This window comes from Medicago sativa, chromosome 3, assembly GCF_051527215.1.
Source record: "Medicago sativa cultivar Bolivia chromosome 3, Bolivia_mono, whole genome shotgun sequence".
Classification (NCBI taxonomy): Eukaryota; Viridiplantae; Streptophyta; class Magnoliopsida; order Fabales; family Fabaceae; genus Medicago; species Medicago sativa.
In genome coordinates, this window is record NC_140751.1 from 103,501,909 (window position 1) to 103,528,638 (window position 26,730).

At 34.1% G+C, this 26,730-nt stretch overlaps 4 protein-coding genes, 1 long non-coding RNA gene, 1 other non-coding gene and 2 pseudogenes across 7 annotated transcripts; 4 read left to right on the forward strand and 4 right to left on the reverse strand.

Moving 5' to 3' along the window:
* Positions 1 to 6,604: 6,604 nt before the first annotated feature.
* Positions 6,605 to 7,567, reverse strand: LOC146943223 (auxin-responsive protein SAUR50 pseudogene; annotated as a pseudogene). The gene has a single exon (XR_015032987.1). The product of XR_015032987.1 is annotated as an auxin-responsive protein SAUR50 pseudogene (transcript).
* Positions 7,568 to 8,738: 1,171 nt separating this feature from the next.
* On the forward strand, positions 8,739 to 10,288 carry LOC146943224 (uncharacterized). Its single transcript, XR_015032988.1, has 2 exons — positions 8,739 to 9,683; positions 9,780 to 10,288. It is a non-coding gene; the product is annotated as an uncharacterized LOC146943224 (long non-coding RNA).
* Positions 10,289 to 11,482: 1,194 nt separating this feature from the next.
* Positions 11,483 to 16,272, reverse strand: LOC146943225 (putative pentatricopeptide repeat-containing protein At3g23330). The gene is made up of 3 exons (XM_085757321.1): positions 14,474 to 16,272; positions 12,939 to 13,038; positions 11,483 to 11,775 (listed from the first exon to the last, which is right to left on the reverse strand). The coding sequence occupies exon 1, from the start codon at positions 16,147 to 16,149 to the stop codon at positions 14,740 to 14,742; it is 1,410 nt and encodes a 469-aa protein (XP_085613447.1). The 5' UTR covers positions 16,150 to 16,272; the 3' UTR covers positions 11,483 to 11,775; positions 12,939 to 13,038; positions 14,474 to 14,739.
* Positions 16,273 to 17,125: 853 nt separating this feature from the next.
* LOC146943226 (auxin-induced protein 15A-like) lies at positions 17,126 to 17,718 on the reverse strand (annotated as a pseudogene).
* LOC146943227 (auxin-induced protein 15A-like) lies at positions 17,651 to 19,972 on the forward strand. The gene is made up of 2 exons (XM_085757324.1): positions 17,651 to 17,814; positions 19,524 to 19,972. The coding sequence occupies exons 1-2, from the start codon at positions 17,736 to 17,738 to the stop codon at positions 19,781 to 19,783; spliced, it is 339 nt and encodes a 112-aa protein (XP_085613450.1). The 5' UTR covers positions 17,651 to 17,735; the 3' UTR covers positions 19,784 to 19,972.
* A 2,881-nt stretch (positions 19,973 to 22,853) lies between these two features.
* Positions 22,854 to 23,398, forward strand: LOC146943228 (auxin-induced protein 15A-like). Its single transcript, XM_085757323.1, has one exon. The coding sequence runs from the start codon at positions 22,940 to 22,942 to the stop codon at positions 23,219 to 23,221; it is 282 nt and encodes a 93-aa protein (XP_085613449.1). The 5' UTR covers positions 22,854 to 22,939; the 3' UTR covers positions 23,222 to 23,398.
* Positions 23,399 to 25,401: 2,003 nt separating this feature from the next.
* LOC146943229 (auxin-induced protein 6B-like) lies at positions 25,402 to 26,087 on the forward strand. The gene has a single exon (XM_085757322.1). It carries the CDS (start codon positions 25,500 to 25,502, stop codon positions 25,911 to 25,913), a length of 414 nt encoding a protein of 137 aa, XP_085613448.1. The 5' UTR covers positions 25,402 to 25,499; the 3' UTR covers positions 25,914 to 26,087.
* Positions 26,088 to 26,542: 455 nt separating this feature from the next.
* LOC146943230 (U6 spliceosomal RNA) lies at positions 26,543 to 26,643 on the reverse strand. Its single transcript, XR_015033871.1, has one exon. It is a non-coding gene; the product is annotated as a U6 spliceosomal RNA (small nuclear RNA).
* Positions 26,644 to 26,730: the final 87 nt, after the last annotated feature.

Genomic DNA, 26,730 nt, shown 5'->3' on the forward strand with positions numbered 1-26,730 from the left:
TGACAAGTTGTTTATAAGACCATAAAATATCATTAATTTCATAAACTAACTATTTAATCTTTAGGTCTATGAATGTAGTCTTCAAAAGGAATGATTTTGCTAATTAAAAAGGGTTAGTGACGTAACTTGTTGTCCACGTGCAAAGGACAGATCTACATAAAGCATGGTGTGGCTATAAATAGACCAACTATTTCCCAATTTTTTTTACATATGAAAGATGTCTATAAGAATGAAATATGGCAGGTCATTTATCTTTTCTTCAAATTACCAATTGTTAGGGTTACAAATGGACTTGTACTTTTTTTGTGGTGTCCGGGGTTCGAACCCCAAACCTTACATATATTATGCATTGTCCTTGCTAACTAAGCTAAGCTCAATAGGACAAATGGACTTGTACTAATAAAACTATTCCAAATAAAACTATCAAAACAGTTATTTTAGATGAAATAATACACAATCTTTAAAGGCTTAATATGTCATTTGGTCCCTTAATTAATTTTCAGTTTTCATTTTGGTCCCATAAGTAATAAAACTCATGTTTTGGTCCTTTAATTGTATCTCCGTCGATCAAATAAATCCCAGGCTGTTAAGTTTTACCCCAATGTCTACGGTGGACCAACCTTAAGAGTGGTCCACCATAGACCTTATTAAATTTTTAATTTAAACCGTTTGATATGTTTTTTAAAAAGATGACCATTTGATTATGCGTGTCTATTGTAACTTATGGTGTACCAACACCAACTAATTTTTTTTTCCTTTCTTTCTTCATCTTCTACCCTACTAATCTTCATCATCTTCAACTCACATTTTCAAACATTCATTAAAGAACTTCATAGAAAAATATCCAGAAAAATAAATGTTTCATATCTATCACAAATCACAAATAAAAAACAACAATAACCATATCCAATTTCATCTCCAATTTCAACTTCAACAATTTCAATGGAGAAGTGATTAAAGACTTGTGTCGTTTGCATCATTGACATTCCCTTCATTAAACATTGCCGCTATATTCAATTTAGCCTTATGGGTCATCATTTTTTTTACTTATTCTCTTCATTAACTCTCAAATCCAAAATCTCAATCAGGGCCGTCCCTGTGAAATTGGAGGCCCGACTCTCTTAATAAAAATAGACCCCTAAAAAAAATACAATTTTTTAAAAATAAATAAAACTTATCATGTTTTATTTTATTTTATTTTATTTTCATAGAGAATAATTATAATGTTTTTTTTTTGAAGGAAATTATAATGTTGTTAAAACTTTTCGATTTTATAGGACAAGTATATGCCAAAAATTACAAGTATTCTAAGAATAATTTATACTTTTACTTGTAAATAAGTAATTAGAAGGAGAAGAAGAAGAAAATATTGATGAAATATAGACCTCAAATCCATTAAAAGTAGGCCCAACAAAACCCTATCATGGTGGAAAAAAATACAATTAAAAAATATAACATATGCCATGCCATTCCTGGGAGTTGAACTGCAGCCCCTAAGCACTGCACTGCCGAGTTAAACCACTGGGCCACGAGTTTTGTAATGTCAATCCTACAATGGTCCGCCTATATATTATTATTTTCAGTGCATTTTATTTTTTAAAAAAAATAATATTTTGGGCCCCAAAATTGGGGAGGCCCAGCTCCATTAAGCTGTTTGCACCTCCCCAGGGACGGCCCTGATCTCAATATTGTTGGAACAAAATGTGTTTAACAATGAACCTTGAAGAGTTTTGATGATAACAAGGTATTAAAAATTGTAAATTGGACTAGCTAATATTTGTTCAAGTGTACATGACCATAGTTAAAAATGTACAACATATAAAGGTTCTGAAGAACAAAAAGAGAGCTAAGGATTCAAGAAAAAGAAGCTTAAAAGCATCTGAAGAAAAGTGCATCTGAAGACAAAAGTGCTCCTGAAGAATGATGACGTCATCAGAAGCTGAAGGTCATCAGAAGCTTAAAGTCATCAAAAGCGGATAGCCTTCAGAAGCGGATAGTCGTCAGAAGCTAATAGTTCAGAAGTGACTTCATTAGAAGCTGAAGATCATCAGAAGCTGATTATCACCACAAGCTATAAATTCAAAGATCAAAACTTCAAAAGCTGTCTATTGGATTCGAAAACACTGCAGAAGACTAGTGGAAATTTGCAACGGTCATTTTGGTGAAGATTTGAAGGCATTGGAAGCTTATCTTCAACAAAAAAAAAAAGCGTTGACATTGTACTTTGTACGAACTGTACAACCACCTTCTCCACTACTCTGTTTTGTGTCTACGCTACAGGACAAGAAAACAGCTCCAGAATAACAGCTATGCCTGCAAAGATGTTCCTTCACAATGGGAATGGATTTCAAATTGGTTATTCATAGGACAACAGCCAAATCAGGCAAAAGATCATTGGTGAAAGATCAAGCTTCAACAACGACTCTTTTGATGTGCTGCCAATTTCACAACGTCTCTTTCACACCTCTATATAAAGGAGTGAAGACTTAGAGATTTGGTAATGCTGAACGAAAGACTCTCAACATTTTTACAAGTGCCAAACCTTTGCTGAAATTGTTCTGCATTCACTTAGAATTTCTGTGTCTCAAAGTCATATCTTAGAAATTCTTAAGTCTTAGAGTCTGTATCTGATTTGTATTGTGAGCACCTCTGATTGTATATCAAGTGTTCAACCTTAAACAATTTTCTGTGTAATTTTGTTTGTCTAGAAGTCTCTTGCAGTTGTGCTTGAGCATAGAAGTCTCTTGCAGTTGTGCTTGAGCATAGAAGTCTCTTGATTGTGTTCTTGAGCATAGGAAGACTCTTGCAAAGTGTGTTTGAGCAAAGGAAGTATCTTGCTGTGTGCTTGAGCAATTGTAATCAGATATTACATTCTAGTGAACTCTCCTTGGAAGTGCAAGAGGGACATGACTACTTCCGGTTTGTGGAAGGAACCTGTATAATTGCTTTGTGTCTTTCTTCTTCTCTCTCTCTGTTTTATTCCGCTGCGTTCAGATTCTGATTATCACTTCAGAAGCTGTCTCACTTAGCTTCTGATTAGTGTGTTCAATTTTTAGGAGAAACGAAGAATTTTCCAAAACACAATTCAACCCCCCTTCTTGTGTTTTTCTCACCTTTAAATATAACTACCTCTCGTGACAACGAAGCTGCACCTGGTGGCGAGACTGAACTACTTCTACAATAACTCATGTTTGTTATTGTTTCCAGAAACAACTTGCAGCTTATTGTTAATGACCAGACATTGAAGAGATATAGGGTCGAGGAAGGGTGGAGTCATGACAATGGGTCATGTGTGGTGGGTGGATAAAGAGAACAAATCACTACGGCTTTTGGATTCGATTTTGGTGAAGTTGTCGATTGGGAAAACATGCGTTGGAGAATTCAGAACCTTGCTAGTCAGAAAAAGCAGATCTAGTTTTTTCATTTTTGATATTTTTTTAATTTGGTGTTGTGGATGGTGATAATGATGATGAAATTGTGATGTTGAATTTGGTTATAAGAGAAGAAAAGCTTGTGATGTTGGATTTGATTTGACAAAAGGGATTCAAATGGGAAGGATGAAGAGGAGAAGGGATTCAAATGAGAGAGAAGAAAAGAGGCAGAAGTGGTGATGAAAGAACCCTAATTTTTGGGTTTCTCAAAAAAAAAACTTGCCTTTTATACTTGCCACGTGGCAAAACTAACAGAAGTTTAATGTTTTAACGAAAGGGATTTTTTTGACCGACGAACATACAATTAAAGACCAAAACATGAGCTTTATTACTTATGAGACCAAAATGAAAACTGGAAATTATTTAAGGGATCAAATGACCTATTAAGCCATCTTTAAAACTATTATTTTAGCTACATAATAAAATTAGTCATAAATCCGCCCCCACTTGCTTTAACATCTGTGTATTTTTCTATATAATGAATTCATTTTGTGTTCAAGATTACTCCTTTAGAAGACCCATTTAAAAATGTCTAATTTTGACCTAACTTACTTTGACCATATTTTTCTACTAATATAAAAAGATAAATAATATCATATAACATGTCGTTAGATTCGTCTCGATGAGTATTTTCAAAATATCAAATTTTCATAATTTTTTCTAATATATTATTCAAGATATTTAAGCTCAAAATTATGCATTGACATGCGTAATAGAGTCAACTGTGTCATTTATTATGGGACGGAGAGAGTATGATTTTTGTTCTGATTTTTGCAACCTTGCAATGACGACCTGCTACTTGCTTTAATTCCTGTATAATTTTTTATCTAATGAATTCATTTTCTGTACACGATTATAGTTTTTGTTCTAATTTAGATGTTGCAAACTTGCAATGATGAATTAGTAATTGCTTTTGTCAAGTAGTGTAATGATTAAAAATTTATTTAAGGTGAAATAAGTGAGGTGTCAAAAATTTGAACATCGACTAAAATATACATTATACAATGTCTCTATCAACTGAGATAAAATTACATAGATCTGAATTAATAATTTTATAGAAGCAAAAGATATTTTTTTGGGCTAAGGAAATGTAGGTAGTTATAGGAAGAGTTGTGCATGAAATAGAAGCTTTTGCGGCTGAAACTAATAGAACCATCAAACTAGGGCTAGAGGCAGCCTTTGTTTCTCAGTTTGTCCTTCTTAACAAAGCAATATGCAGTCCCTTTTAAAGTTACTAGTTTGTCCTTCTTCACTTTTTTATTATAATTTAATTATCACTTTCTCTCTCATGATTGATGGTTGAGATTCCACGTGAGAAAACTTGAGAGAATTTTCAATGGAGAGAATCCTAATCCCAAAACAACATTGTGAGTATTTACATTATTCCCACTTCTATTATAATTGACAGAATCATGTCAGATTTGTGGCTTCAGGGGAACCAAGGAATGTAGATGCACTCCCCACAAAACCAAGGAGTGTATAATATGTGAATTTTTTTTTCCTGCCCCTATCCCCAAAAAAATTGGTATGTCTGCCCCTAGTTGAAAACTATTGATAGAAATGCCCCTGTTCTTCATTTGAATTGGCGAACATAACCATTTTTTCAACATCCCGCAGACTTTTTCATGAACCTCTCTGCTGCTATACATTTTAGTTGGTGAGCATAATTTCTTTTTGTTTTTTCTTCATGTTCTTTATTTTAAATGACGAACTAGCCATTTTAGTTTTTTTTCCTGCTCTTTGTTTAAAATGGCGAGCATGCCATATTGATTTTGTTTTTGAACTAACCATATTTACATAACAGCACCATGAATTGATTTACATAACAGCACTATGAATTGCTTTTATTATTGCATGTGAGAGAAATTTCATGTGAGAGCAACAATGGTGACCGCATGAACAAAAAAATTGGAAAAAAAATGGACATGGTCGCCATTTTCATTGGTAAACATGTAAAAATTAAATGAAAAAAAAACCATGCATGCTCGCCATTTCAAATAGAACAGGAAAAATAAAATAAAATCATGCTCGCCATTTCATTTGTAGAACTTAGAAAAAGCCTGCAACTGCTCAGAGAGTAGAGAAAAAATGGTTATGTTCGCCATTTCAATTGGAGGACAAGAGTATTTGTATCAATAGTTTTCAACTAGGGACAGACATATCAATTTTTTTGATAATAGGGGTAGGAAAAAAAAAATTCATAATATGTTTGTCAATCAGTTGATGTGAGATGGGAGGAAAAGATTGGATGTTGATAAAGTCGTCCATGCATTATTCAGAGATTAGGTAGCGAAAACTATTTCGGTGGTATCTCTTTACATACAATGCAAGAGGATAAATTGATTTAGGATGATCGAAACGAATGTTATTCGGTTAAATTCAGATACAATCTACTTACGAAGGTTGTTATGCCTAATGAGAATCTTCAAAATTGAGGGAAAATGGAATAGAGTTTGGTGTATGTGGACCACAAAAAGATCGCCATATGTTGTGGAGAGTGTGTCAGGGATGCATAACGACTCAACATAATTGGCTACATAAACATGTAAGATGTACTCTATTAAAACAAAAAAAATGCTCGACTTCGTTAAGCCTCTACTTGTTTTCACGTCAAAGAGGCAATAAGTTTTTTCCAAAGCTACTATTATTAGCATCTGTTTCCACGTTAAAAAGGAACCCAATCTAAACAAAATTCACAACCAAACACTCTATAATACGATATATCAATCGGAAAAATACTTGCTTGATCACAAATATTTAAAGACACATACACGATAATATCAATTGTGATACTATTATTTTGCAACTCTTACAAAACCTATTATTATTCCTTAATATAGTCCTCTCAGGATTGATGTTTGTGGGGTATTCTTCAATTTAAAAACCATTGCACAGAGATGATCCGTACACATAAGTACAGCACGTTTGTCAGACAACTCATGCATGTTCTGTTCCCTTTGCCTTTACTTTTATTATTATGAATTTTATTTATATTAATTCGCATCATATACTTGTGCTTTACTATGAATGGACTAAATAATCTCGCATTGCCAGTTTCTGTCCCGGCACAAAATCTTAATTTCACATGGCAGGTGGGGTGTGTGGAAAGCCTAAAGAGAGGTGCCAGTAACTAAAAACATGCAGATTTCATATTACGAAACGCCTTGAGGAAATTAAATAAATCTGAAACCCTTTATACAAATTTTACCCCAAAAAATGCTCTTGGGGACAAAAGTTATCGTCACATAATTGACCAAAATAAAAATAAAGAACACCCCAAATATTAAAGGGCTATTCAAAACAAAATCAAATTAAGATAAGAAACAAAAAAAAAAAACACTAGATTGTGAATTGATGAGGAACTAATTCAATGACCACAATGAAGAATGGTGTTAAAAAAAGAGAAGCAAAAGCTAGATGCAGCTTCATCTTGATCACCTTTTCTTCAAGTAGAGCCAATTAATGAAACAAACTCACTATTTTTTTTTTTGTGTTCATGATCTGAGCATAATCGAAGTTAGGGATCGAAAAACAACTTCTTGACAAGGAATGGTGAGACCCATGTCGTGATCAAAGCCAAATTCTTCTTCAGCTTGTCGAAGGAGTGACTGAAATTGAGGATGAGTTAAGAATGAGATTGGTACAATATATCTGCTTCTGTTTTCACCAACATAAACAGCAAAATGACCTTTTGGGACATCAAGAGGAAGACCATGATCATCTTCATCTTGATCATACTCATTTTTCTTACCTAAGCTTGAACATCTCCTTAGGATTTGCTTAAGCACGGTGTTCTGAGCAAGCTTGCTTGATTTTGATCTAATGGCCATTTTCAAAGAGAGAGAGAGAGAGGTTTGAAATGGATATAACAATTAGAGACCTAGTACTATTATAGTGGTGAGGACTGAGGATGGTGGAAGTTATAATGGGTGTGTGACGGTTGGTATTTATGAAGAAGCAATGAAGAGAGAGAGAGAGAGAGGGTTTCCGTTGTTCATGTGGAGTGTGGGGGCAAGAAATTGCAAAGGAGAGCCCACGGGTGTTTTGGGGTGTGTGTAAGTAAGGACTAAGGACATGTTGGTGGTGGGAACCAAGCTCACTGGCATCTCTCTTCTATGTTGGTCCTCTCTATGGCACCAATAACATGGACTCTATTTTTAATTGCGACCATTTTATTTTATAAGTAAACAAGAGCGGGGTAAACACAGTAAATAACTTGAGAAATTCCAAATTAAATAACTAAACTTGGTTCTTAAACTATACAAATATACTAAATTGTAACTTGAACTATACAAAATCAGTCAATTTAGTCCTTAAAATATATGAAAACCCATCAAAATAGTCCCCAACTAGCTCAATACCAATAACTAAATTGATGAACTTCATGTGTAGTTTAGAGACTATTAATATATTTTTATAGTTTAGAGATTAAACTAATATCTGGGTAATAATTCAAAGATTAAATTGATGGTTGATTCATTTTAAATTTGAAGAGGTTTTCCCCACTCTACAGTAGCACTAAATAAATCTATCCATGAATTCACGGACGGACCTACTAACAAACACGTACTAATCGGTACAACTTGGTAATGTTTTGGCTTTTGTGTGATTTTACTGATGAATGACACGTGAAATCAAATTCAAACCAAACAAAATCAATCAACTTTGCAGAAACCCATGTGTCCTTAATTACCGCTTGGAGTAATGATATTTTGACATCCATTTGATGACAACTTTGTTGACAACCTTGTTTTTCTCACTTTTTATTGGTCAAAAACAATGGAGAGAGAAAAAGGAAGAGAGGGGATAACAATATCATGTGAGTATGAGAGAGAAAGTTGTCCAAAAGTTGTCAAAAAATAGTTGTCAAAATATCATTTCTCTTACCGCTAGCTCCTTTCATTACGTTCTTTCAAACACCCTCCACCAAATTATTGAAGCAAATTAATAACTACCACAACACTCATATAAACATACTTAGTCTTTTTTGTATCCCCTACCTGGCCTGCTGGCTTGTGGCTACAACCTTCTTATGTGCAAAAAATAATCCATGCATGTCCCACTTTCATAGTATCATTTATTTTATGTCTGCATCGTGTAGAACTCACCATGATATGTCTATAACTAATTTAATCTACATCCATGGATCAGGGTTTTAATACATGAAACGAAATCAAACAAGTATTTGACTATTATTTATAGCCAGTAGTATGTGTTTGCCTAGTTAAGTACTAAGTTGCATGATGTCTATCTTTATTTTGATTATTTAAACGTGGTTTGATTAATTAAGTGAGTTTTGAATATGAATCATATTCAACGTGGTTGGTTGGCTGGCTGCTTCTTTTCTTGCAAGACATCCATATTAATTGTTCTAGCGAAAATACAAAATATAGGGATATGCACAAGGTAGTGTACTCCCCCTGTTCAATTGTACCCTCTAATTGATACTATTTGCATCGATTTTAAGTTATCATTTTCGACATTGCATTTAATCACCATTCTCTTTCTTTTATTTACTACTATGATATTTTCTTAATTTGTATGAAATGATGTTATTTTGTGATAACAAATTTGCTAATAAAAGCTAGCTAGTATTTCTTGCTTCTGAATTTCTCAACCTGCATGTAGTGTTGGCTAGTGTCTTAAAACTGCATGTGGTCCTGCCTAATTAATACAAAAATTGTAATCGGACAAATCTACATCTCATGTGTATACCACTATATTGGTCTTACCTTGCCTTCGTTTTGCTTCTTTTTACCATGTTTCCAAGCCACAGAAAATTATCTTTCAAAATTAATTAAATATCCGTATACGGCCATGTCCTGAATTTTTTGTGATCCGTCTTTATGTGTGTTTTTCTTAATGCCAAACAATACACTAATACAAATGAATCCTAATACCCAAGCTAAATTAATGCGTGATCATTTTTTTTTTTGTGTATAATGGAGACAATGATATTTGAACCTGCGTAACTTCTATGCATATTACTTAAACCTCTCACCACTAGCTTTTCTAATTCTGTGATTCAACTACACTAAATTATTATTCTCATCGTTGCTTTGGGATAATCAGAGTTGAACAATTCTTTGCATTTATATATATTCTTTCCTAATATTTCATCCCATCATTTTTTTATGTGAAATTCATTTGGATCTGGAATCATCAAAGATCAGGGTGGACACACACATGCTTTTGTTGGATATTGGATACTTACTAATTGAATCAACCTTCATTGACATTATTATTTGCATGGTTAAACATCTATATCAAATTATTTTCTGCATATTTAAATTCAATTTCACATGTAATGTAAGGATTATACATTAATAGTAGTTTTCATTTGTGCAGGTATAGTTTGTGTTGACGTAATATTTCTCTATTTCTATATGGGGAACTAGTTAAGTGGATGTCACCTTCCTTGCATAGACTCTTCATGTTCTGCGAATGAGATTACTTGGTGGAAGAGATGGAAAAGGCCAACAAATTTTTCTGTTTTTCAACCCAAAGGGATAATCTTTAAAGTTGATGGTGACTTAACCTTTCACTTGGCACATGAAAGTCCATGTTATCCTCTCATCAAGACAACACATTGTAAGATAAAGGGCCCTGTGATATCATGATATCCTCTCTTCACATGAAGATGCTAACCTCTACTCTATCCAGCTAGATTAGTCTTCTGTAGTTTGAAATTTTAATTGATACTAGTAATTTTTTGAGTTTTCTAAAATATTCTTTAGATCAGATATTTTAAATAATAACGACATTCTAATTTGTTGTTTAGGGATTTTGATACGTTTGCTTAAGGTTGCTGCTAGCTTTCAATTCCCAAATTGGAAGACTGTTTATTTCTTCTGTTAGCTTTCATTCATTGAAAAAGTATATAATACTCCATTAATTCTCCCGAATTACATTTGTTCCTTCATGTAAAAAAAATAATTATCTCAACTTTTGCGACTTTGTCCCATATCCCAGGATGATATCTGTCTACAATGTGGGATATCACCTAATCCGGTGCATGATATACCACACAAAAAATATTGTTAGGAAATTTTTTGGTAAGTATTTTATATATATTTATTATTTGAGAAAACAGGTCAGAGAAATAGTGTGTGGGGAAATGAATCATTATCTCGTTATATATAATATACAGTTCTGAAATGACGTCCACACACATAGGGGTCAATTTGAAAGGCAATGTTGTGAAATGGACACCACATAAATAAACACCGGCTTGAGAGTGAGAATATACTCTTTTTTTTGGGACTAAACTTGAGAATATAGAGTTGAGACAGTTTATATCCATATATAGCACAAAAAGGCCTATCTGAAAGCCAGCAAGGAATGTCGCACAATTCTACTTTGAAGTGTTACAACTACTGACTTAAGTGGCTCATCAATGGATGGATGGGTCCATTTCAAAAGATCATCATTAATATTGATCTTAAGAATATATTAAGTAAAGGCCATCGACATAATATTAATCCCTTACTTAATTCACCCGTGTATTGTACCTAAAGGGCCCTCCCTTTTGTTAGTCAACAAATACACATTGTTTTATTCAAGAGTTTAAAGGACATGAATTGTGTGTAAATTTGTTTTACACCTGCATTCAACCAACGAAAGATCAGATCAGACCATTAGATGTAGTGGAAAAACATTGAGTTCTTATTAATTGTCGGTTTAAAACAAATTTACAATGTTGCATATCTCTTTAACTCTATTAAAAAGTATTAGTCAATAGTCACATACTTTTTATTTTCAGCACATTCTTTCATATTTGTTGAAATTTATAAAAGTCTCACTATACTTGTATGAAACAAATTTGATAGTGAGATCCATCAGAAATACTAGTGCTTAAACTTAGGAAAATATATCTTACAGTTTTCAATAATTGGACTTTTAAAACCGCTCTTGGTACAAAAATTGGTTTAAAGCTAGTATTTTATGCCAAGTGTTTTAAAAATCTGTTTTCACCAAATCTTCACTACTAAAATGCACTGCATACTCCAATGTAAGCGATAATTACTTTTATACAAGTAGGAGAAGATTCTATATATAATTGCTCTTGCTTTAATGATTATAGTGCAGAGTAAAAAATCTTGATTATTAACGCATTGTTGGAAGCAAATTTTAACATCCTAAATTCCTAATTGCATATTCCCAGCTAAGTTCTTTCACTTGATTATAAATGCCATATAATTTTCACACAACAAGCAATTAAGAATAGCATACATGACCAAAATCAACTGCACCTCAGATATATTATGACCTGCATAGTTGTATCCTATGGAGGCTGTGATGTTCTCAGTTTCTGATTATAAACAAGCTTGACTTGTTGGATATCCTGTGAACAAAAACGATTATAATTTTTCAGCATATAGCAGCAGATCATACGCAATACACTTTTCAACATATATATCATACACAATTATGAATGAATGATCACAAGTTGCCCACACGTATTTAGCATATTGTCCACCATACAGTGGACCGGCGGGTTATAGTTTATATGAATACATTACTTCACATATAGAGATCCAGATTTGCCATAAATAACAAAGGCGACACCAACATCAATCTATGAAAACGTTACTGCTTTTGGGCATTTGTTACCGTACTTGAAAGTATATAAGGTAAAGCAAAAAAATAGAGTGCTATTTATTTGTGTGTATGTTTAACAAAATACCCAAGGCAATGGGGAAATGGAATCAGTTAAAAAAAATTGTTCAGAGACATAGACAAAAAGTACCATGCAGCCATACACTAAGCAAGAGCACAATTTGTCAGACAATACAATCTTCATGGAAACTACTATCTTCATGCAAAACAAATCATCAGATCGATAATGCTTTTGGGCCTCAAACACACTTTTAATGGAACGCTCTTTAGACAGAAGAATTCTGTAATCTATTTTCCTTTCCTTATCAATATTAAATCTCCAGTATGTAATATAGCATACAATTGGGTTGTGCATGGGTGGGGAGGGGGCCTGCGTGAGACAACAGACGTAACATAGATAATAAATGAAAAACTTGTGTGTAGCCATAGAGTGGGAGATTGAGTTCCCACTCACTAGTGCAAATTAAATTAAATAAACCACAAGAAGCATTTGGAATTATTCCTAGACCATAATGCATTCTAATCATTATGTGTCAAAATTGATGGACATAACAAGGGTCTGCTGATGGACATAACAAGGGTCTGCTTGACAGAAGAACCTAAACAAAAAACAACAGAAGCATTCATGTTCAACAGTCCTATTACTAATACTGCGTTTCATGATCTACCAACCATAATGTTAATAAGTTCTAACTAGCATATTGGACAGAAGTAAAAGAGAGTGCAAAAGCATTGTTGAAAAGAAGAAAGGATATGCTTTCCATATACAAAAAAAAAAAAAAAAAAAAAAAAAGAAAGACAAGAAATCAGTATTTAGTGCCAATCAAATTAACATTTATGTTTAAACAATATTTAAAAATAAAAATAGCACACGGGTTGAACAGTTACCATGCCGACGAACAGCGACTTCTCTAATTTGACAGACAAGACCAGTCATGGGATCAGCGAAGACTTTGGTCATGGGGTTCACTCCACATACAAGATTGAACTACAATAAACAATGGATTATTTATTATCAGGAGATAAGGATGCAATTGTGAAGGTTTGGGATGGTAAGCATTTTAACTAGAGAAATGCATGAATAGATTAAATGCATTAAAGTAGATATAGACAAGACAATTAGGGAATACAAGTATATCCATAGATGCTAGAATTGAATTCTTCATTAAGTAATTGCAATGCACGTTGAAAACATCCTGATAGGCTGATACAGAGGGACATCTCTACAAAGACGTTTATCTTAAATAGTGAAAGTGGTGCAAAAGCAAGAACAAGGTTGTTTTATAGCAAAAACAAAACTAAAATCTGGCTTAGCTTATCAATTGATATGTACCAAACTATTAAAGCATGAGTGAATTCTATTTTTAGGGAAAACGTACAATATAAATTATGCTAAAATTGATACATAGCTATATCAAAGTTTCATCAGTTATCTGATATATGAAACAAATGTCGTAATCACAGAAGAAATCTTTTGATCAAACAATTCATTCTCAAACAAGGAGATAGAACCGAAGGGCTTGTTTGGTTCAACGAAGGGGAAGGGAGGGAATGAATTTTGATTACATAGATGTTTGGTTCAAAAGAGGGGAAGGGAGGGACTTTAATTGTAAATATGTTTGGTTCACAAGGGGAGGGGAAAAAATATACGACAAAAGAACTAAAACAAAATAAAAGAAAATATAGAATACATAACAGTCCATAATTCCTAGCTCAACTGGCAAAAATGCCAAAATTGCTAGGCCGAACGTCGTGACAGGGGTTCGAAGAAACCCTGCTCCTTGCCTTGTGAGTGTTTCCAATGACTATTGCCATTTCGTCTATCCACCAAGAAAAAAGAATACATAAAAAAACAGCATAAAGGAACTGTACAAAAAAAACATAAAATAAGAGTGGCAAAGTAGTGACAATACTGGAATAATAAGAAGGCAATAAAGTGAATACAAGAACGTGAAGCAGACGCATTAAATCAGTGCAATGAAAAAGAAGAAGCATCAGGCAATAGAAAGGAGGAGCAGCATTATGAAAGTTTCAAAGAGGAAACCACCCCTCCCCTCCAAATCCCCCCAATTTGGGGGAAAGCAATACGTGAGTCTAGGAGGAATTTTGCTCCCCTCCTATCCTCTCCCCTTCTAAAAATTGAACCAAACACATAATTAAAAATATTCCCTCCACTTCCCTCCATTTACCCTGAACCAAACATACCCTAAGGGATTTTAGCAGGTCGAGCAAGTAACATGAGTAAAAAATTTGCATTTGAAATAGGTTGAAGTTTATCTTGGTCTACTTAACAACTAAAACCAGGAAAACAAAACTGCAATGTTGTACAAGTAATTGACCTTTAATTCAATGAAATGATGAGTAACAACTAACAATACATATCCCGGCAACAACATATGAAGGATAAAAATTTAGTTACATACATTTTATACTAAAATTAATGCTTGTAATTTTGTACTATTTAGCATTCTCCGACGAAAAATATGCTACGCCCGCTCTTCAGTACGAAATCCATTCTAAAATCTAACCAAATATCATTTTTTAACCTCAAGCTAGTTGACTAGTTGAGCAGTCCCCGTTTGTTCAGACATGTAATGGTAGGCGTATTTAGGATTTGCAGTAGAGACAGATTAGGAATATTTTAAAGGCCACAACACCACTTCAAACCATTTCCTACTCATTCAACTTGTCAACTTGTCACCTGAACCCAACTGCATCCAACATCTTTTCTTAACCCTCTTTGATTGATCAATACTCTCAAACGTCCAATCTCATCCCACATACCAAGCCGGGCATATACGTTTGATAGCATAACACAGATTCCAGCATTTTGAGGATCTAACTCAAGAGCCCTCTGAGCTGCCAATTTTCCCAGATCAATATTCCCACTGTCCACACAGGCACTGAGTAGCGCTCCCCACATTGAGACACTGCAATTGCCAATTCCCTTATGATGACATGTCTCATTAAGTAATTCCCATGCCTTGTTTAATTCTCCAGCCCTACAAAGTAAATCAACCAAGCAGCTATAATGCTCTGGGCCAGGATCCAACTTGAAATCATTAGTCATAGATTCAAAATACTTCACACCAGCATCTACTTGTCCAGTGTGACCGCAAGCTGAGATTATTGTCAGAAATGAAATTCCATCAGGTTTGATTCCTTCCTGCAACATTTCACTGTACAAATCAATTACTTCCTTATAATGCCCATTTTTACCATACACGCCAAGCATCGAAGTCCACAATACAACGTCTCTACTTCTTTCTTTTCTGATATCCATTCCGTCCAACTTGAAAACCTGCCGAGCCTTCTCTACCATTCCACATTTGCCATACATCTCAATTAACGCGCTCTGAAGAAACACATCACTCTCTATATCAGGCAAAGTACGGAGCAAATAACTATGCAGTTGTCTACCCATTTCAACAGAAGATAACCCCGTGCATGCACGCAAAGCAGCTGATAATGTAAAGTGATCATATTTCAATTTCAATAAAGGCATCTTCCTAATTAGTTCAAATGCCTTAACCCATAACCCAACCTCACAATAACCAGATAAAAGTGCATTGGCACAAACAGTATTCCTCTCAGGAATTTCATCAAACACAAGAGCTGCATCTTTAACATTCAACAATTTAGAGTAAAAATGAATGAGAGCACTACCCACAAAGACACTAGAAGACCAACCTGATTTTTCCACGTGGGCATGTATCTGTTTCCCGAAATTGACGTCTTTGAATTTAGATGAAGCGGTCAAAGTGCCACACAAGGCGTATGTATCCAAAGGAACATCATTGGTGTGCATGAAGGAAAAGGTGGTGAGAGCAAGAAAGGGGAAACCTTTACGACAGAAATCAGATATGATGACATTGAAATGTAATGGGTTGGTGGAATTCATGGATTTGAAGAAACCATTGGTAAGTGTTTGAAGATTGTTGTTTGGAAAGCATGAGGTGTATGTGGAAATGAGTTGGGTGTGAAGATCATGGAGAATGAAGAGAGTGCCTTTAGTGAGTAGGTGACCATGGAGTTTCTTGATGGATGAGAGATTATTGGTTACTTGACATTGGTGTAAATATTGAATTAAGTTAGACATGTATGTAAAAATGATATCAAGGTGATAGGTGTACGTAAGTGCATGTACACTACAATGTATTACACACTGAAACTGAAAACATTAAATGTCTTCTACTTATATGATTAAACCTATAGGTTGTATAGGTACATAATATATGTGTGTGTATTGTAATTTTCAAATAAGCTATGTTGGTGACTTGCTCTGTTTTTGTGTTGAAAATAGATAGGTTTTTCCTAGCAATGACAACCACTACAATACCTAGTGTTGGCATGGAGTTTAATAGTGTAAGGACTATTTCAACAAAAGAAAGAAAGACAACTCCATTAGATCATGCAAGTTTGTTTGTTGCAAGGAAGGTCATTGGATGCTGGACAAGAGGTCATTGGATTGCACAGCAAGAATTGCACTTAGCTCAAAGAATGGAAAGTTTGTAATCCATGAGTTTGTGGAGGAGCTTAACCACGATTTACCACTTCCATAAAATAAACAAAACACATGCCGACAGAATGTTCTCATTCGCTTATGTCTATTTTTTGACAGAATATTCTATATTGTGATTTGTTCTATTGTTATCTTTTCTCATCAACATGTACTAAACATTTGACAACATGTTGTATCTTCGAGGCAGATAAAGAGCACCGATTATAACATAACCACAATGAACCTTCGACAATGATTTCCGTTGAACACAGTACTGGAATGAATAAAGAGTCGCCATGATTAAGATCGGTGATGGCCGGTGACGCCATGGTTAAGATCAGTGATGACCGGCGCCACCACCATCATCACCTCCACCACAATTGTTAAGCTTCTTGATTACCATCACTCAGCCTTTTGCGACTTTTTTTGAAGCAAGCGTTTGAGATTTTTGTTTAGAAGTTACAGATTTGATTTCTTTTTATCTGTTTTGGGGAAATAATATAGGACGTTTGATTCATCACACGGTCATCTAAGACGACGCAAAAAAACAACAGATAAATTCAAAAGAATATAGTTTCATCGAAGTTAGGTTCTCATTTCGGATTTCCACTTAAGAGGAAAGATCAAAATGGACAAAGAAATTCCTGATGTAAAAATGTTGTCTCAACTAGTCAGTCCTATTGTGCTGTGTTATCACTAATTAATTAATTATTGGCCGTTCAAGCGAGAATTTGTATGTAAGAAGACATCTTCCTTGCAGGGAATTGTAAGACCACCCATTGGATGACAGTAACCGAACTCCTCTTCTGCTTGGCTAAGCAATTCTTGAAATAAAGGCTCATTCAAAAATGATACTGGAATCAGGAACCTCTTCATTTTCTCTCCAACGTAAACAGCAAGATACCCTTGATAGAGGATTGACTTGCACTAAATGATGATCTTCTAATACCAGGTAAGCGGAAACCCATTCTTGTTTTGTTTCTTCACAACAGAATGATCTCAAAGAAGTGGTAGAAGACAGAAATGAACTTGAATTCTGATGCTTCAAGGTATGAATGATTTGTGTTGCTTCTAAACTCGATGGTGAGTATATATATATATATAGACTTTGAAAACCAATTGTATGGTGGATGAGTTAGTTATTCAATGGGGTTTAGTAGGAGACATTGCTCATTAATAATCACATGGCTTTGTTTTGGAGGTTTTCAATGAGGATTAGGCTTGTAAAAGAGAAATGTTTCAGACAAGCTCTAAACATAACAAGTACTACTGTTATTTTGTCCTTGTTCTATAGGATAACTAGTAGCTATTATTGTTTGTAATTCCATCCATAAACCATGAAATCTATTGGAAGCTGTTGCAACTTCACATTGGATAGACACACTAGTCCTATAGAATGGAAAAAATACGCATTCGCCAACATTATATGCAATTTTGGCTACAGAGTTTTCGTTTGTTAACTCAAGCATATAGCTTCTTTTTTTTCAAGGTTCAAGCATATAGATATATGCTACTAACAAACTTCTTAGCTTTAGAGATTTTTGTTAACAAAAACTTGTGCTTGTTGCATTTCTTTCTTTCTTTGGGTTAAAGTTGGACTGGCATCCTGATTAGTTTAGAACAAATGTTATTAAGTTTTGAACTGAAAATAGTCATAATCATAAGGTATTTGGTAGGAAATTTGGATCTAACCAATTAGGTGTCTATCACAGAGATGAGTGGTTGACACCTTACCTCAAATTAATTTTGGTCAGTATGACCCATTTGTGTCTTCTTATCAAGAATCAACAGATGCCGACCAAAATAAAACTTGATGTTCCTTACAATTGACCACAGACACTGTTGTCTATGTCTGCTAAATTATTTTATAGAGCAAACTTATAGAGTTTAAAAATTAGAAAAACCATTCTGAAAACGCCAGAGTACGAAACCTTTCAAAATTAATTGTTATGATCCCTAAATTAAGATGAAATTTTTTCCTACGCAAAAAAACTAGAGATCTGATATAAAAACTAAAATTGTAAGAAATTGTGATTTTTGCACCTTGAATGGAGGGAGTGATTCACTAGTTGCAGTGACTTTTGGCCCAGTTAGTATTCTTCACTTGGTATTTTTTTTGCAATTTGACAAATATGTATTATGCCAATGTTATTTGATAAGATCATGCTATCGAAAGCTTTCTCATCTTTGCCTACGAAATCTAAAAACTATGATTTAATACGGTACAAGCAAGTAACAATCGTCTATGTATGAAGAAAATTTGAGATGTTCAAAGCATGTCTGAAACATATGACTAATGCCATTGCAATGGTTTAAAAATTCGTAGGTTTTCTTATCTGTGCTACCACTATGGTTTTCTGAATGGTTTCCATGTTGGTACAACTTATGGGACATACATTTAATTTAATTACTCTCTCAAATCATAAGCAATCATTCAATTTTTAAGAAAGACCTCTAGACAGTATCATGTGATCTCTTGTGAACCATAGCCGACTAATCCCTTCAAGAACAATAAATATGTACAACTCACAAATAGGGTGTTAGTGTATGTATGATTGATATTTTACACATAATTCTTCAGGTGGTCATTCACCAACATTAAGTTGTTTTATCAATATGAGTGCCATGTCTAGAAAATAATGAGTAGGCATTGTACATGCATTGAGTTTAACATGACCATATCTCATTTGATTTCGAGTGGATACGGTTTGCACTCTTATTGAACATATTGATTCTTGATAGAGGCATCTAAGACAACACCATGTGATCTCTTGTCTCATTGGCCCCATCAATTTAACAATCATTTCTCAAGCAAACGAATTTCAATAATCTCTTGAAAACTATAAATACATTGTCCTCTTTCACAACTACACAAATTACTCAAGCAAACAAACTTAGATACCTCTTTCTTAAATCTGATAAATTCAGCTTGTTATTCAAAACATTTGAAATGGGTCTACGTTTACCTGCAGCTATTAGACGGTCTTCATTTACTGGTAGCCAAACATCATCAAAATCTATGAATGTGCCAAAAGGGTGTCTTGCAGTGTATGTAGGAGAGAAAATGAAGCGATTTGTGATTCCTATGTCTTACTTGAACCAACCATCATTTCAAGACTTGTTGAGTTGGGCGGAGGAAGAATTTGGATACGATCATCCAATGGGTGGCCTCACAATTCCTTGCACAGAAGATGTTTTCTTTCATATTACTTCTCGCTTCAGTGAACTATAAATCTTACACTGAAAGAGATTGACATAGATTAGCTAGGACATTTTGTACAATAGTTGTCGTAGAATTGTAATTTTTTTCTTATCCCTACCTTTGGGATGGGTTAGAATTGTCCATCTGAATGACAAATTCACGAACAAATCATTTGTTGTTATTTTTTTCTAATCAAAATGACAATATTTTTAACAACTCAATGAGCATCTACATGCTTCTGTTTATGAATAACAAAACTGCTGATTTTTTGGAAAGAAAAAGAAATTATAAAGCAATATATATATCGTTTCCCTTGGTTTATTAGATGACAGAAGGCATCTATATGCTCCTTGGAAAAGAATATTCTAACAAGTTTCTTGCATACTTTTATCACAAACTATTTTCCTAGCAGCTTTGACTTATGATTTATAGCAATAGATTGGCCACAACTTTTCCAAGCTTGATTAGAAAGGCTTTGTTGCGTTTATCAATTTTCAGTGATTGTTTACATTGTGTTGAAGTCGAAGGCAAAAATTTGAAACATATTGGTGAATAGTTATCATTATCAAACAAATTATTCCATAAACTACTTCTTCATAGGCAGAGCAATTAACTCGCGTGAGATGCAATCATTAAGACATTTGGTGGAGTTAGCATAATTGTGGAACGAAATTTCAAAGTCTGTTCCTTGTCGTTTGTTCATTATTATTCTTTTTTTGAATAAGCATTATAAATCTTAAACTAAAGGAGACTGACATAGATTAGCAGGTAAATTTTGTACAATAGTCATCATTTAAACTTGTAAAGATTTTTTTTCCATTTTCCTACCATTGGAACGGGTAAGAATTGTCCGTCTGAAGATTCAGGAACAAACTAATTGTTATTGTTTATTTCTTTCTGATCATAATGACATAATATATTCAACAACTCAAAATGGGCTCCTATTGGGAAAGAGTAAAAAGTTTTCATCTGAATGACATACTCAGTGACATTATTTCACTCTATTATTTGTCTAGTCATAATGACACAATGTTTCAACAAATAGATTAAACTAGTGATTCCTTGGAAAAAAGAAACTAAGCAGCAATGATGAATGATGAAAAGAGTCTATTTACAATAAAGTGTAAATCGGAATAAATACCAATTGAGCTCTGAGGCTAGTTGAACTATTGTTGAAAAAAGAATTTAGATATGCATCCCCATAACTAAGGGATATATAATGCCCCTCAAATTGGCACGGGGTTGGTGATTGCAACTGTATTTGACTGCATTTACATTGAGGAAAAGCAACAGATAATTCGCATAGTTTTGCTGGATCATCAGCTGAAACCAAGTACCAGACTCTGGCTTAGGGACCTTTGAGGTTATATTCTGAGGACAGCTAACAGAAAAAACAAGCATTAAACTGTCCTGCAACTTATGTCCAGTTGATGGCCAGTGTTATTTCTTTTCTTAAGGTAAGGGCAACCCATATTATGCAAACATAGTTTGGCATTCTATTATTTGACATTTTCCCAATCAGAAAATTCGTTCAAAGCTATATGGATTGGTGAACCATTTTAACAGACACAAGACTGAAATGAAAATATGCATAACAATGACAGAATACAATATATATATATATATATATATCTCTACAATAACCAAATCAGGACAAGAAAATTGCACCTCACATGTTTCAGCGGCTTAGTTCAATTAGTGGACAGAGTAGGCACATAAAACAGAAGCCAAACCCATCTAATAATAGATTTCAGGTTTGCAACTTACTAACCCAGTTATGAAAAGTCTTTCCTTGCCGGTTCTGTGTCCAACCATAATACAAATAAAATAACAGTTAAACATGAATTTCAAAAGCTCTCATGATTCAAAAGGCTGTGAATCCCATAACCTCTTGCCTACTTATGTCTCTTAATCAATTTTAAATGGAGAACTTTGAATAGTCTGACACTTAAAAGTTAAAAGCAGTAACTCATCAACTATATGGTAGCTTGGTTTTGACACTTTGAGTTAGAAAAAACATCGGGTTTTGAAATTTAAAAAAGAAAATCAATTTTCAGAGTATCAATCTTGAATGAGCCTTTATTTCAAGAATTGTTGAGTCACGCTGAAAAGGAATTCAGTTACTGTCATCCAATGGGTGGTCTTACAATTAGCTGCAAAGAAGATGTATTTTTACAAACAACTTCCTGCTTGAACGGCCTATGATTTAATTCATATTGCAAAAAAGTCATATGAACAATAGCATTAGACAGTAGGATTGACTAGTTGAGACAACTTTGGTGCATAAAAGTGCATGTTAGCTAAAATTCAAACCTAAACATAAAAAAACATAACAGAAGTCAAATAACCATCTCAATTCCTTAATGCAAGAAATTCATCTAAACTAGACCATGATCTCTTGCCAACTTATGTCCATTAATCAATTTTAAATGGAGAATTTTGAACAGTCTTACACTTAAAAGCAGCAACTCTTTTTTTTTTTTTTTGAGCAAAAAAGCAGTAACTGATTAACTATATGGTAGCTTGGTTTTGTTATTTGGGTTAGAAAAAACATTGGGTTTTGACATTAAAAAAAATATCAATTTTCAAAGCAAAACATTTCTGCTACCTGTGGGTTCAATCATGTACTACTATCTTTTGACTGCTGACCAAGCCTTTGTTTGATAAAGGTTCCACGTTGCCTCCTAACATTTATGAGCCAACTAGCCATTGTCTACCTTAGAATTCACACTACAAGAGAAAAATTGGTAGCTAGCTACGTGTCGGCATTGAGCTGTGTTATCAATATGAAGAGGAGATATGACAAGTCTAATGCATGTATATAATTATATGAGTATCCAAAGATCAAGCATTAAGTTGAACCTAGCCATCTCATTTGACTTCCAACTGGATGGGTAATCTGCTGGCTGGCCTTTCATCGACAAGGTGGGGTATGTATGCACTCTATTTGAACTTGATGATCCTTGGTTTATAGAGAGACATCAAAAGACAAGACCATGTGATCCCTCATCTCATGGAGCCCATCCTTCAACAATAATTTCTCAAAGAAATGGATTTGAAGAAAATCTTGAAGACTATAAATCCACCACTTTCCCTGAAAGAAACCACAAGTCATTCACATACTCGAGCATCAAAAGATAAATACTTTTTTTTTTTTTTTTAAGTTTATTCTTTGAAACATTTAAAATGGGATTCCGTTTACCTGCAGCGATAAGAAGGGCGTCATTTAGCAGCAGCCAAACGTCATTGAAAGTAGCAAATGTGCCAAAGGGCTATCTTGCGGTATACGTCGCAGAGGAAATGAAGCGGTTTGTGATCCCCACGTCGTACTTGAACCAAACTTCCTTTCAAGACTTGCTGAGTCGAGCAGAGGAAGAATTCGGATACGATCATCCAATGGGTGGCCTCACAATTCCTTGCACAGAAGATGTTTTCTTTCATATTACTTCTCGCTTCAATGAACTATAAATCTTACACTGAAAGAGATTAACATAGATTAGCTAGGACATTTTGTACAATAGTCGTCATAGAATTGTAACTTTTTTTACCTTTGGGATGAGTTAGAATTGTCCATCTGAATGACAAATTCAGGAACAAATTATTTGTTATTATCTTTTCTAATCAAAATGACAATATATTCAACAACTCAATGGGCATCTATATGCTTCTGTTTATGAATAACAAAACTAGCGATTCTTTGGAAACAAAAAGAAATTATAAAGCAATATATTTTTTTTGACAAAATTATAAAGCAATATATATATTGTTTCCCTCGGTTTATTATAATGACAGAACGGTACGTAGTGTAAGCAAAATCTAGCTAAAATATTCTCACAAATTTCTTGCATACTTTTATCGCAGACTATTTTTCTAGCAGCTTTGACTTATGATTTATAGCAATAGCTTGGCCACACAACTTTTCCAAGTTTGATTAGAAAGGGAGTTGTTACGTTTATCAATTTTCAGTGATTGTTTACTTGTGTTGAAGTCGAAGGCGAAAATTTGAAACATATTGGTGAATAGTTATCATTATCAAACAAATTATTATTCCATAAACTACTTCTTCATCTAGCAGAGCAATTAAGCTGATAAATAATAAAAAAAAAACTCTTCCAACTATTCTAACCAGTGTGAGATGCAATCGTTAAGAAATTTGGTGGAGTTAACATAATTGTGGAACCAAATTTCAAAGTCCTGTTCCTTGTCGTTTCTCCTTTTTATTTTATTTAAAAAAAAAAAGTATAATATATCTCCAATTCTTGTACAGTTAGATCAACAATGTGGAAGTAGTCTATCCATACAAAACTGAAATTTAATCTCCAATTGATATATCAACTACCGTAATCAAGATCTTCTATTATCAGAAATTTAATCTCAAAACTGAAACAAAACAAGAATGGGTTTTCGCTTACCTGGTATTAGACGATTATCATTACTGCAAGTCAATCATCTAGCAAACAAGTGGAAGTCCCAAATGCTATTTTGTGGTGTATGTTGGAGAGGAAATGAAGAGGTTCTATATTCCAGTATCATTCTTGAACGAGCCTTTATTTCAAAAATTGTTGAGTCAAGCTGAAAAGCAATTCAGTTACTGGTCTTACAATTTCGTGCAAAGAAAATGTGTTTTTACATACAACTTCTGGCTTGAATGGCCTATGATTAAATTCATATTGCAAAAAAGTCATATGAACAATAGCATTAGACAGTCGGATTGACTAGTTAGGACAACTTTGTTGCATAAAAGTGCATGTTAGCTAAGAGTCGAACCTAAACATACCAAACATAACAGAAGTCAAATAACCATCTCAATTCCTTAATGCTAGAAACTCGTCCAAACTAGACCATGATATTTTGCCAACTTATGTCTGTTAATCAATTTTGAATGGAAAGTTTTCAACAGTCTTACACTTAGAAGCAGTAACTCATTAACTATATGGTAGTTTGGTTTTGACTTGAGTTAGAAAAAACATCGGGTCTTCCTTTGGTGGAAAGCAAGAAATAAAATATTATTATTAAAAATTAAATACAGATCCACAAGTTCCCCTCAAATTCATTAAACTAAATAGTAGTACAGAAGAAGACATTTCAGGCTAGTTTAACAAAATTTCATGAATCAAAGTTCTAGTAGCTAACTATTATATGCTGAAAAAATAATTTTGAGATATAGTCGTCCCTATAATCATGTCAAAGCAGTTGCTGCTAGACATTCTTCAAAAGACTGCACTTATTTAAAACGAATAAGTGTGGGTCGAAACATGTTGAAATTAAAGAAAAAAATATCAATTTTCAAAGCAAAACATTTCTGCTACCTGTGGGTTCAATCATGTACTACTATCTTTTGACTGCTGACCAAGCCTTTGATAAAGGTTCCACGTTGCCTCCTAACATTTATGAGCCAACTAGCCATCGTCTACCTTAGAATTCACACTACAAGAGAAAAATTGGTAGCTAGCTACGTGTCGGCATTGAGCTGTGTTATCAATATGAAGAGAAGATATGACATGTCTAATGCATGTATATAATTATATGAGTATCCAAAGATCAAGCATTAAGTTGAACCTAGCCATCTCATTTGACTTCCAACTGGATGGGTAATCTGCTGGCTGGCCTTTCATCCACAAGGTGGGGTATGTATGCACTATATTTGAACTTGATGATCCTTGGTTTATAGAGAGACATCAAAAGACAAGACCATGTGATTCCTCATCTCATGGAGCCCATCCTTCAACAATAATTTCTCAAAGAAATGGATTTGAAGAAAATCTTGAAGACTATAAATCCACCACTTTCCCTGAAAGAAACCACAAGTCATTCACATACTCGAGCATCAAAAGATAAAATACTTTTTTTCTTAAGTTTGTTCTTTGAAACATTTAAAATGGGATTCCGTTTACCTGCAGCTATAAGAAGGGCGTCATTTAGCAGCAACCAAACGTCATTGAAAGTAGCAAATGTGCCAAAGGGCTATCTTGCGGTGTATGTCGGAGAGGAAATGAAGCGGTTTGTGATCCCCACATCGTACTTGAACCAAACTTCATTTCAAGACTTGCTGAGTCGAGCAGAGGAAGAATTTGGATACGATCATCCAATGGGTGGCCTGACAATTCCTTGCACGGAAGATGATTTTTTGCATGTTACTTCTAGCTTCAATGGGCTATAAATTTGCAGCTGCAAGAGAGTGACATAGATTAGTAGGAGGACAATAGGCATATTTTTTTTGACACTTGAAAATATTTGTCCTTTTCCCTTCCTTGATTGGGAAAATGGGTGAAAAATTGTGTATATGAATGACATTGACATACATACTCAATAACATTATTTCAGTCTTTTTTAATATTTGACTGGTGATTCCTTGGAAAAAAAAAGAAAGCAATTAAGAATGAATGAACACAATACTCGTATTGAATAGCAAAATTGTACGTAATTGTAATCAACTTAACAACGACCTCAACTAATTAACTAATTCAACTAAAATACACCCCCTGATAAGGGGATCTGAAACCAAGTAGCAGGAATCAGAGTTGTATGTTCTAATCACTGATTTAACAAGCATCTATCAACACATGAATTTGAATTGATTTGATGGGATTGCAGTGTGTATACATACCCACCCACCCCCAATTTCAAAATTCGAAAAACAAAACCCTAAACACGAAATCAAACAGTGAGAAAATGAACAATCGAATTAAGAACGAACATACCTGAACTGAACGAGAGAGAGAGAGAGAGAGACGATGGAAAAAAAATGGCAAAAAAATTTGGACAAGACAAAAGACAATTTCTCGATCGATCGATTTGTGGAAGGATTTGTGTGTGTCATCCAGGGGCAGGGGCCATGCTAATCTTCTCTGCATCGTTCCAATTTTATCGGATGTCCCCGAAGGGCGAACACTTTCGTTTACCTCTGCTATATAAACAGTTGAGACGCCAAGCATTTAGGCGATGTGGGACTTATTAATAGTATCAACCACAACACA